This window comes from Anomalospiza imberbis, chromosome 5 (assembly GCF_031753505.1).
Source record: "Anomalospiza imberbis isolate Cuckoo-Finch-1a 21T00152 chromosome 5, ASM3175350v1, whole genome shotgun sequence".
Taxonomy (NCBI): Eukaryota; Metazoa; Chordata; class Aves; order Passeriformes; family Viduidae; genus Anomalospiza; species Anomalospiza imberbis.
The window spans coordinates 48,107,815-48,120,352 of record NC_089685.1 but is presented as its reverse complement, the minus strand read 5'-3'; the positions used below and the strand labels follow the sequence as shown (position 1 = coordinate 48,120,352).

The following is a 12,538-nucleotide window of genomic DNA, read 5'->3' as shown; positions in this document are numbered from 1 at the left end:
CTCTGTGGGTGCTGACTGATGGCTCCATTGCCAACCCACTGCAGAAGATGAGCCTGTGCTCTTAGCTATGATTTGCAGGTCCTCAGAGGGTGTCTGAGGTCAGCTGTCCTCATTCAGCCCCAATTCTAAGCAGAGAACCCACGCCCACAGATGAGCTGTGGTACACGAGCAGCTCCGCCGGTGTCCACAGCGGTTCTGAAGTGCAACAGTCCAAAAAGGAATTCTGCCAACTCGCACACATCAACAGCCAAGTCCCAGGCTCCAGCAAAATGACAAACATTGTTTAAAAACATGTTTGCTGAAGGCCTTGTTGGTGAACGGGTCACTTGGCAAAACTGTGAACACAAGGCATGCTGTGCAGCTGCCTAAAAGCTCAGCTCTCCTGTGTGCCTGAGCAAAACCAGGATCCAGAAGAAATCAGCAGTTTACAAAGGATGCCCAACAGGACCTCTCTAATGATGTTGCTCCATGGCCTTGCTGCCAGCAAAAGCTGCTGGGAAATGGCTCTGATTTCTGCTACTGATGTAAAACTCTCAAGCCTGCATAGGAGAGCTTTTCTCTTCAATGCTCTTTGCTCTTTGAAAATGCCATACTGAACTCCTCCATCCCTCTTAGCACACTCCCCCACTTCCTTGACTTTTTCCTTTAGGATATGTACACAGCAATGGTGGTGATGCTAGAAGTTTTCTCCTGGCAAGGAGACCTGGAAAGGTGAAACTTTCCAGATGGAGAGATCTCTGACTGGCATAAAAGTAAATTTTGTGCATTAGAGGATCTAAAGCTTCCCTTTAGTCATATTAAAAAAAAATTCTAACATTAGGATACTATTTCCATCTCCAACTTGATACACAAGGCTGAATTCAGATGCAGTCAAATGGGAAAAGAGGTGGATGAAAGCAGTGCCAATAAAGGCGGATGGTCAGCACTACAAATAAACCAATTACTTCTTGGGTTTAGTAGCTTGCAAACCCAGAAACTGTCTAGCTTGCTTATGCTCCAAGGCTGGAATCAGACAGTATTGGTTTCCCAGATTTAGAAGAGTGATGAACTGCATTTTCATCTCAGTACCAAACACTTTTCCCTGTGTTTAAGTTGCTATCATCTGGTTGAAATATTGGCAGGGAAATCACACTCATACATGTAATTATCCAGAACAAGAAGAAAATCACTAGAATGCCACAGAATTAAAGGGACAGCTTGTGAACTACTTATTTGGGCCCATCACCTCTTTGAAATCTACCTTTCAGGAGATACTCAACCAAAGCTAAATGAAGGTACCAAGAGAAATTCCACTGATTTCAGGAACTGGGCCTTGGCTGCAAACCAGAAAGTACGCAGGCAGAAATGCAAATTCAAGCAATGTTATAAAGATCCTTTAAAGCTGTGACTCAACTGCAATCTTAGTTTGCTAACTTCCTTATGAGATTCCCTCTTTCTTCTGTATGACACCCTTGCACATTGAAGAAAAAATATTGTGAAGTTACAGGCTGTAAGTGTCTCAAAATATCACTGCTTATGGAGCACTAAAAATGCATTTCATTTTACAGACGGCAGCAAATGCAGCTTAACCACAACCTCTACACTGTTACTGGCAAGAGAAAATCTTATTGTTGATGGTTTTTTTAATTGCATCATTCTCAAGGTACTGCCTGCTCATTTGCTTCAAGGGCTGAACTTTTATTTTGTCATTTATCAGCTGGCAGAATCTTCACTAACACACAAATCCCTTGGGATACCCGCCACTAAATAAAACAAAAATGGCTAGCTTGAAAGACAGTGCCCTTATGCATATGTGTGCATTTGTGTCTATATAAATGTGTATGCGTCAATTGGGCTGCAGAGCACAGTTTTGTGCTAGCTGCATAAAAAGCTTGTCCATAACATTCCTTGGACAAAATGAGGTGTCTGACCATAAGAGTTCTCAGACAGCAGCATACTATTAACCACAGTATCTTTACAGATTTAGCAGAATAACTGAAATTAAGATTTAAACATGTGCATGTATCTTGTCAGATCAAAATCTTATGTGAAACTGAGAAAATTCTCCTTTGTTTTCAGCTTTTTTTAAACTTTACTGCATGAGCAGCATATGCATTAGCATACAATTGGCTAAAGGAATTTTTCTGGAATGCTTCTATTTGAGGCTCTGTATTCTCCCATGGAGGTGTTGCTGTTTAGATCACCATCTACTTGACATAATGAAGTGATTTTAAGGGGAAAAAAAACCCAGACAAACAAACAAAAAAAAAACAAACCTTCTGAAATCTGAATGATTTATTGTGATTCCAGACCAGGCCACAAAAAAGTTGCATGAAACCAAGAATTAAAAGCGAGGGGCAGCTTATACAGATTGTTCTGCAGGTGGTGGGTATGTGTGTAGAAAGACTTGAAGACAGAAACCATTAACCCCCTTGCTGTTGCAGCTGAGCAAGTAGGCACAGAGAAAGCTGAGCTGCACAAAAAGATCTTGCTTTACCCTTCATACAAGATACATTTTCTGTACACACACCTTGCAAGGATCAAGACTCTGCTGAGCTGGCAGCTGCTGCCAGGCAGGTGACCCCTGGTTGATGTTGGACTACCCTGATTCATGCTGGGTTTCTCTTTCCAGGGGAAGATGAGGAAACTGATGTGTCAGATTTTGACACCAAAACATTTTTCTTCACAGAATGATGAAATGACCTGAGAAGCATCTTTGCTTTCAATGACGTACTAATTTCAGTCATCCACCTCATTTCTACAGTTTCATATCCTACTGTGCTCTTGTTTTTCATTTCAATTCTTATGTCATTTAAACATTCTTAATTTCTTTGTGATTTACTGTGTACCTTTGTACAACTGGAGGACACTGAAAACTGCAGTCTATTTTAAAAGAATTGACTTTACTATTGTGAATACCCACAGGAGCAGAAGGACTGAAGACAGTTTGCAAAGATGGAGCATTGCACTGTGACCTCTGCTTGACAGCAATAAAACTGAGGTTTGAATTCTGTACCATCTGGCAGAGCTTGTGACCTGGAGACAAACGGCATCCCCAAGGCTTGCCTGGGTTTCAGCAGCATTGCTTCTTTTAATAAAAGACAATGTATGACACCACTAGGTCATAATCCTTCCTAGAGCTTCCAGTACTGCAAGTTCTGCTTTCAAGGGGCCAGATCAGGATGAACCATGCTGATATACCACAGAACTGCATTTCTAAGGGATCAGAGACTGTTGTTTCAGGGAGAGAGTCATGCAGGAGTACAAGGAGAAGCCATGTAATAGAAGAGACACAGCTTCTGGCAGAGATGCCTTTGGGAAGGGTCTAGAGCACAAGTCTTAGGAGGAATGGCTTAGAGAGCTGGGGTTGTTTAGCCTGGAAAAAAGAAGGCTCAGGGGGTACCTCATGGCTCTCTACAGCTACCTGAAAGGAGGTTTTAAAAAAGTCTCTTCTCCCAGGTAAGAAGCGATAGAATGGAAAGGCAACGTTCTCCAGCTGTGTCAGGGAAAGGTTGGATTGGATATCAAGAAAAGTTTTTTCACCAAAGGGTTATCAAGCATTGAAACAGACTGGGTGTGGTTGAGTCAGCACTCCTGGAGGTATTTATAAGATGTGAAGATGTGATGCTTAAGAACATGGTTTAGTGGTAGACTTGGCAGTTCTGGGTTAACAGCTGGATAGATCGTAAGAGTTTTTTGCCAAGATAACTGATTCTATGACTCTATTATTCTGTAACTCATTTGTTCTTCAAACACTCAAAGATAAAAATATATTATTTCAGTCTTGGCCTTTAACACTTCAAGGGATGGGGCACATACAGAATCAGAGAATCATTTAGGCTGGAAAAGATCTTTGAGATCATCAAGTCCAACCTATGACCTAACACCACCACGTTCCATCAACCTAAAAACTTCATTAACACTGATCCAAGTACAAGCCCCTCTACAGGAGCCACAGCAGATTTCAGGGATGCTGTTCCAGATGGAGTAACACTGCACCGGTTTGGCATGGAGAGCCTTTATTGCTTATGGTGATGAGTGAGGGGGCAAAGTCATAGGAGGTAGGGAAAGATAAATCTGGAATGATTTGCTGAAATTTACAGGGCCTTGCTGGATGTTTACTGATAAACACAGCACACTTCACAAGAAAATACTGAAGAGATAAAAGTGTCTGATAGCATTGCCCATCCCACTGTGCAGCTCCAGACAAAGCTTTGCAGGGAGGAGAAAGTCTGTCTGTAGCATCCACTTTAACTAGAAGGGTTAACTGTGGTTGGACAACAGGAAAAAGCAGCAGCATTTTACAGTCACACCCAATTCCCCATTTCAGCAGCCTCATTCACAGCCTCCCCATTTTCTCTCTGAATTATCAGAGACATTAATAAAAGCCTTTTCCACTCCCCTCTTTGTCTGATCTTTCTAATTAGGAACACTGAACAAATATATCTGAGAAACAGCCTGGCAGCAGCAAGTGGCCTTGGTTCACTGCATGCAGGGCATGGAAAATGTTCTGCTCTCCCAGGGACAACAGGAAAGCTACAGTGACTCAGCATTAGCCCAGTAACTGCTCTCCAGGGAATCCAAAACAACTCCTCCAAGCATTCCTGCCTATTTCTGTGCACAGAGGGATCAGACACCAAAAAATGCTCCCTGAAGCAATTCCCTACCTCTGATAAAGACACATCTCCCATCAACTAATGATTTTACAGTCCTGTCAGGCTTTGCCTCATGATCCACATCTCTGGCCACATCGAGGCAGCAGCCCATACTGAAATCTGGGGTTTTTTGTGGAACAGCTGTGCTCTATGCAAGGCAGACGTGGCATTTCATTAAGCACAGGGAAATAGCTTGATTCCCTTAGGGACTTGCTGCTGGAAAATAGAACATCTCCTTTCATAAATAGGCAAGGTCACCATGCTTGTTTTGGATTTGATGCTGAGATAATTGAGTATCTGTTCATTATACATTGAATATTAATGCCCTAATGCACCTGCATGTAAAACTAATTTTACTAAGGAAAGCAGCCTTATATTAAATTTCAATGCCTATTCAGCTACAAAATGCAGTCAAAGAATTCTGATCTATGCCCAAACTATTTTCTGTATTTTACTTTCCATCTTGGATTCAGAAGTTGAAAAATTCCAAGTAACCAACTGTTGAAAAGCACAAACTAAGTTATTTTGCCATTCACACTGTATCACCCTTTTCTAACTCACAGCTGCTCTTCTATTTAACAGTAGTCATCTTCCAGCAGATTCACATGTACACACTGTGAAGAAGACAGGGCACAAAAGTAACACCTCAGTGTTTAAATCCCTGTAGATATAATGTTAAAAGCCACACAGATTTCACATAGATATATGAAAAGGGATCAAAATTCCAGGCAAGTTCTTTCAAAATATTTCTAAGTACTACCAAAAATCAGGAGTCCCCAGAGGACCTTACCTGAAGAACCTAAACATTATGCAACTAATTTTAACCAATCTGTTTCACTTTGATCTTACTTCATCCCAAGTACTCATTTTATCTCTTTGCTTAGAATATTTAGAAGCTGGCAACCTGTATTTCTCTGTTCCTTTGGTTTCTGGAATACTTCCTTTCTGGATGTGCAAGCAAGAAAATCCAGAAGACAGTACCAGGTCAAAGCTAAATGCAAAGGAAGAAGGAGTTACTTGCAAAGTGAATGTGTCATGGGTCAGTAGAGAAGATTACACAAGGTAGGATATGAAAGAAGAAATAAAGTATGTTCTCTTAAACCTACAAATACTATTCTGCATTAAATCAGTAGTTTGTGGGGAAAAGGAATAATTATTCACTAGAGTTTAGAAATTATAAAGGTACACGTAAATAGCACACATAAATAAGAGAAAGGATTTTATTCTGAAGCTTCCTGTGCTTACCCCAATATATCTCATCAGAGATCATCATCATAAATTTCAACTGCAAATGTTGCCTGAAGATTTGGAACAAAGTTTTGCTGCATTTTTATTTGTTATATACCTCAGGGATTTCCCAAATTAGAGCATGCAAACTACAACAGTAAATGAAAGGGCAGTCCCTAGATTGTGATCAACTAGAAAAGATCTGCAAAAATGTTAAGAATAATGTTTCCTGCCCTCCTCATCCGTCATTAAATTAATATCTAGTGGAATTAACAGTTTCATTTTTAGAAAAAAAAATCTCCAAGGGTGTCAGCATTTTTACACGGCAAACACCTTTGAGGAGTAGGGTTTCTGCCTTAGGCAAGGATTTTTGAGTAATTTTAAAACGATCAGCATCAGAAAGTCACCTTCTTCCTTGAGAGGACCTGGATGACTTGTGAAAGTTTTTTTTTTTCTTCCCAAGGCTGCAGCAGCCTAACTCAGAGCTCTGCCTTCTCCTTTTGTTCATTTGAAACACATTGGAGCAGACTGCCAAAGGTTCAAGGAGAGGTTATCAGGTCCTGTTTGCTGCTGGCAAGTCTAAAACTGCTGACACATGCTAGGAAGAAAAATGGGCACATCTAATACAGCTGCAACAATAAAACAGCTACTAGGGAACCCCACCTACAGCTAATAATACCTCCAAGCTGTGCTGCCCAGCTGAAGAGATAAGCCAGCAGCATTTATAGATAAAATACAAACAGACCTTACAGAAGTCTTGATAAATACCTAGGTTTATCATTTCCTCAAGTGTTTTAAAACACAAAAGGCAAAAACACACCACATTTGGGATTTTTTTCACATTATCCACTGTGATGAAAGCTAGGGGTGGACTTGGCAGTGTGAAGTTAAGGGTTGGACTCAAAGATCTTGAGGGTCTTTTCCAACCTAAATCATTCTATGACAGACTTGCAAAAAGCAACTAATGTGACTGTTTCCTTTTATATTATTCACAGTTTTTCCTGAATATGAAAACAATCTACCCTCTGTTAAAAACACAACAAAACCAAACAAACTCTGTTCTTGGACATACGTAAGATTTTCCTAACTTAATGCCTCAAAACATTAAAAGGAAAAAAGCATGTTTTCTGCAAGACCTATTTGTGTCCAAGTCACCTACTTTACCTCTAACTTCTGCAGAAGGAGAAGGATTCTTCCAGTCAAGTCTTGTTCAAACTTTTAGACCAATACTCCATAAAGATATATTGACATTTCTCAGGTTAATTCCAAGTAATTCCTTGCCTGCTAGGGCCAGATCTGTCCCTTCCTCTCATTTCACAACAGCTATGTACAAATTCAGACTAGCATTAGGCATGAGCTTGAACTCTGGCATTTATCATAGCTGGAGGAGTCTGAGCAAGTTCACAACCTCACCACTGGCTTAAGATCCAGAGGATATTGAGAATCTTGAGAGTCTCAGGCCAAGTCAGTGTCTCCTTACAAATGTTTACACTAAATACAGCAAAGGGCTTTGACATCCTTCTTGCCACTAGAGATTTTTCACGGGGATGGCAAACTAAACAGAATCAAGACACATGGGTGGAGGTCATGCAAAAAGGGAAGTAAAAAAGATTACACTGTTACAGTGTAAAATGCTGTGGCACCCATCAAAACTAGACATATACAGGTTTATGTACAATGCTTTTGGCTGTTTGTCTTAGACACAGCAAAAATACACAGCTGTTACAGCAGAAGTCAGCATTTTGCTCCTCATGAACGGAATAAAACAGAAGCCCTTTGCGTCACCCAGGTAAATGGATTTCAGATTAGATTCCAGAATAAACCATATGAACTTACCTTACATTTCAACATGTTGGCCACTCTCTCTTGCATTGACTGTCCAGCCTTTGGCCTGACAAGAATATAAACTGCTTTCACTTCAGGGCTGGAGCGCAGAAGTTTTTCCACCAGTACTTTGCCCATGAAACCTGTAGCTCCTGTGATAAGTACAGTCTTTCCACTGTAATAAGCTGAGACAGAAGACATGGTGCTTTCTTGTTCTGTCCCTTCCTGCACCAGGTACCTGAGAAAATGCAGAAATAAAGCTTTAAAGGCTTTTGGGATAACCTTTTAAGTCACCTATGTCAACTCAAATTAGTTCAGTCGATGGCAATTTTTAAAATGATTTTTTAAAAAAAGTCTTTATTGTGAAAATAAACCACAAAAATCTGAGAAGCTTAAAAAAATCAAGCTCAGCCTTATCCTCCACGTGACACCACAGCTGCACACAGTGGTCAAACACAGCTCATGCTGTCCAAGGCTCCCAGCAGGAGATGCTCACTGCAGCGCTGAGCAGTGTTTATCTGCTACTGTGAAGTGGCAGCCATGAAGATATGCAGCTAACCCTACAAGACAAAGGAGAGATTTCCTCACAAACACTGCTGTGTTTTCGACTTCAATTCCACTGTGCCCGCAGCCTTCCTTGTCAGCCATCACTCATCACCATGCTCAATCTTTTCCTGTTGCCTTGGCTTGGAATAACACCATAAAGAAAGCTCTTCTTCATGGAAGACGGTGCAGTGACACTACTCTTAACAACTGCAATACCACATGAAGCTCACCACCCTTCATGAGCTGTTATGGCCAGAATTTATCCCAGTTCACTCTAAGGAGTGTAGACATGATAGGCTCCCCTTTGGAGATCCATCGACATGGACCAGACTCCCACATGACATGTCTCAGTTAAATACTTTAATTAGATGCAATGGTTTCAGGCCTGAATGTTCCCAGCCATCCCAATTCAAACTCTTAAATTGATTAAATGCAAACAAAGCTGGACCGAATCCTCTTAGAAAAGCCCTTCTTCCCCTATTAGACTAACAGAGGCAAAACAACCATCTTTGAAGTGAGGCAGACCACAGCAAAACACACACTGCAAGGAAAAGGCTCATGAAAAACACCAGTAAATGTTTTGACAAAAGCCTACTGAATTTGAAACAAAAAGAAACAAGAATAGTAGAATGCTGTCAATCACGTATTCAAGAACCAGAACCATGATCTTCAAGTACCCCAGAAAAACTCCTCCTCCAGCAGAAACTTCAGAGACACAAACTAGGGAGTCAAGTCTAACAAAATATTACTTTTCTTTCCCAGTGCTGCCTGGGACCACAGCACTCAGCATCAAAAAAATGAAAATCCTCAAATTTCTTTATCCATGACAAATCATCGGGTGTAGAATCCAGTTTAGAAAGTGGGTCAAGCAGAATAACCTCTCAGGGACACTGTTTTACAAACGAATAGCTGTGGGTATTCTGGCTTAGGGAATTTGGTTATTAGCCTACTTTCAGATGTCATCAAGATTATAACTTAGATGAATACAGAAGGCTCATCGAGGCCTATTAAAAACCTGTTCTTATTAAAGAGCTGGACACTTGGGAAGTTAAACCAACAGGTTAAAATGACTAGATAATTAACTTATTTATAACAAAATGTCACATCTCATTCTGGTTCAGAAAAACTGACTGATACTGGAAGACAGGAACTTGCAGAGCCTGGAAGCATGAGAAAAGTGTGTAGGGCCAGAAGAAGGTTGTAGTTTAGCCAGATGAAGGCAAAAGATTTCAGAAACTTGGCATGACACATGCCCTGCAATGTAGAAAAATGAAGAAGTCCTCTAGTCACTAGAGGCCATACTAATCCCAGTGAACAACAGGAAACAAAAAGATAAAATATAAGGACCACTTCCAGCCACTGGATACTTGCTTTGAATTTGTATCCAGAAAATCATATCTGCACAAACAATGGTACATTTATAGAGTAGTTAGCAACACAAACTTGGAGATTACCAGAGGAGTTACTCTCCTTCTCACACTTCAGAAGTAGAGAGCATTTCCAACCTGCAGACCTCCAACCTACAACCTTAAGAGTTGTAGACTACTGCACAAATAACTGTGAAAGGCTTCCACATGTAGACATCAATTTATTATGTTGTTTCATTTGGGTTCCCTGCTTCAGTTATCTAAAAAGGGCTTCATTTCTTGTGGCCAGATGTTCAATGCCTGCTAGAATAGTAAAGTAAATAAATCACGCTACTTTGAAGTGTCCCTATAATTAACTATGCAGCCATGTTTCACTAAGCATTTCTGACAAGGACTACATGCACATAACTGACAGCTGGTCTCCATTTAGTCTGAGACTGTTCCAAAAAAACCCAAAAATTTAATCTCCCATCCCAAGCCATTCCTGTATGATGAAAATGGAAGTACCAAACATAGCAAATGAAAAAACAAACTTTCAAGGCAATCTGCTGTTACTCTTGATTACTGGGTTATCCTCCTAGGGTTAAAAGAAAAGGGAAGAAATATCGCATCTTTCTATTTTCCATAATAAAGCAGTCCAAGTTAGGCAGCCTAAGAGTTAGTAAGGCAAATTTCAGAGTTGGATCCAGTTACTCGACCTCACTCACAATAAAAAGCCACAAAGAATGAGATGGTATTTGCCTGCTATGGGAGCAGATTCATGTCTCTTTGCAGTACATTTATTTTTCTATTTCCTAAGTGAGCTTCAGAAGAAATTACAAAAATCTTGTACCCATCCGATGCCATGTTAATTATCAGGAAAGAAAAAATGTGGATTTATTTAATGCACACAAACCAATTCATGTTTTGAGATCATGACACAAAAGCTAGAATGCTGCAATTTGGTATGTTCAGACAGATCCCTGAATCTCCACTGTTCAAGCAAATTTAAAGAGGCTTTTATTACATTCCAGGTTCAAAGGCAGATTCCAGTTTATATTCAGGATTGCTAAGATATTTTCTTTTCAACTTAATCTTGAATCTTATTTTGTACAACTATTTTTGATTTTTTTTTTATATTCTTAAGAGTGTGATTGATTTTTCTCTGTTTTCATTGATTTTGCTTGGCCTTTGTAAAGGAAGTACTGAAGAACACATGGAGATTTTAAGGAACCAGAGGATTTCTGAGGTCAAAGCATGTGACCCAAGTAACGCCTGCTGACCTGACCCTTTGGAGGTCTACTTCAAACTGGGGAGAAATACGTGCATGCCTTTTTGGCTTTTTACACTCAAATTGTTTCCTGCAGAAGGTCGTATTTGCCCTTTCATCTTAAGGAATAAATAGCCAATACTGAGCACTGACTATTTTCCAGTCAATTAAACGACAAGGCATTAAGTGCCTGGTGGAACTACTTGAACTGTGGTCAGAAGTTGCAGGGAGACAACACTTAGTGAGGTAAAGAAGGATACAGACTACTTCATAGGCTGAGGTTCCTGGCTCTTCCAAATCTGACTGGAGGTGAGAAAGCCACTGAATTGTGAAGAAAAGCCCATGCAAGAGCTTTCTGAAGCCCAGTTCAAGTGAGTATATATAGGCAACTCAGATGCTTTAGGCACTAAATGGAGGAGGAAAGTAATCTCTGATGCCAGCTGAGTAACTGAGGGCAGCATCTTTGCAGCAGTACAGATCTCTCTGATGCTGACTCATCTCCAGCCAGAGCATGAAAAACCCACGAGCCAGGAATCCCACTGAGCACCTCTGCAGACACAAGTGCACAAGCTGCTCTGAGGGTACTGCTGCCTCTCACAGTCTCCTCTGGATCAAACAGAAAGGACGAGCTACAGTGCTGCATTATAAACAAAGCCATGATCCTGTGCCAAAGGACAAGCAAAGGGAAAGGTGTGAATCCGAATCCTACCAACCTAATACTTCCCTCCTGCAAAAGACAACCCTCATATCCTCAGCTGGAAAGCACAGGACAACTTCCCCCACTATGAGCAGATACAACTGAGCTGATACTTAACAACTACTCCACGTCCTCATCTTTCATGTATTTTGGTGATGCCAAATCTGCATCCAGATTGCAATGGTGTGATGCAGAGAGTCAGCTGCTACCAGAGCCACAGTGGTGGGAAGGGAAATGTGGACCTGAACCTCACTGAATCCTGCCACTGCCCACGGCAGCCCCATGGCTGCAGGGGATTAAGGAGGGACAGCAAAAGGGAGGATGAGCAATGGAGGTGGACTGGAAGAGGTGAATATTTCAGTATGGTTTGGATCACTGCCCTGTTCAAACAGGAGAGCAGCCATTTCAGAATCTTATCTGTTGAGATATTTGTCTTTTCATCTCAACTGCATAAAATGGAAAAAAAAATAGTTTTGTGCAAGAGCAAAGGACTATATGCCTACAAATATATATTCAGATTCAAAAATAGTCTCTCTGATGTCTCCTTGTACTTAGACTGGTTTTGATGAGCTTTTTCTTGCACAACTTTACGCAGGGATGTAATTTCCATAAAGAAGAGGATCAGCCTCTTCAGACAAGTCTTTCAGACATCATATTCAACGTAATGAACTGGCTTCAACCAGAATTACACTTAATGACAAGCAACAGGTTTTGGAAAAAAGCTACAGAGAGCAAGAGTCCTTTAAGACAAAATAATTTTTGGCCACTTTCTGAAAATAAATTTTTCATCTTGGGTGAAAATATCCAATCATACATAAGGCAGTTTTCTTTAATCAGGATTCTAGAAGAGTTATAATTAACCTGGAACACATACAGAAAGAAAAATTCCTGTTGCTTCAGAGAATTTGTATAGCTGAGGTCAGAAAAAGCAATATAAAGTGGTCACAGACTATTTCTGTCTCATCAATTTACTTTCTCAGTCTATTAATTATTT

General features: G+C 40.5%; 1 protein-coding gene across 5 annotated transcripts in view; it reads right to left on the bottom strand.

The window, feature by feature from the left end:
- Positions 1–12,538, bottom strand: part of LOC137474189 (fatty acyl-CoA reductase 1-like) — a 111,843-nt gene that overhangs the window by 45,925 nt on the left and 53,380 nt on the right. For all 5 annotated transcript variants that reach the window (XM_068190542.1, XM_068190546.1, XM_068190543.1 and 2 more), the window contains exon 2: positions 7,698–7,923. In XM_068190542.1, coding sequence (XP_068046643.1) covers positions 7,698–7,886 — 189 coding nt within the window. In that variant the 5' untranslated portion in view covers positions 7,887–7,923. The remainder of the gene's footprint in view (positions 1–7,697; positions 7,924–12,538) is intronic.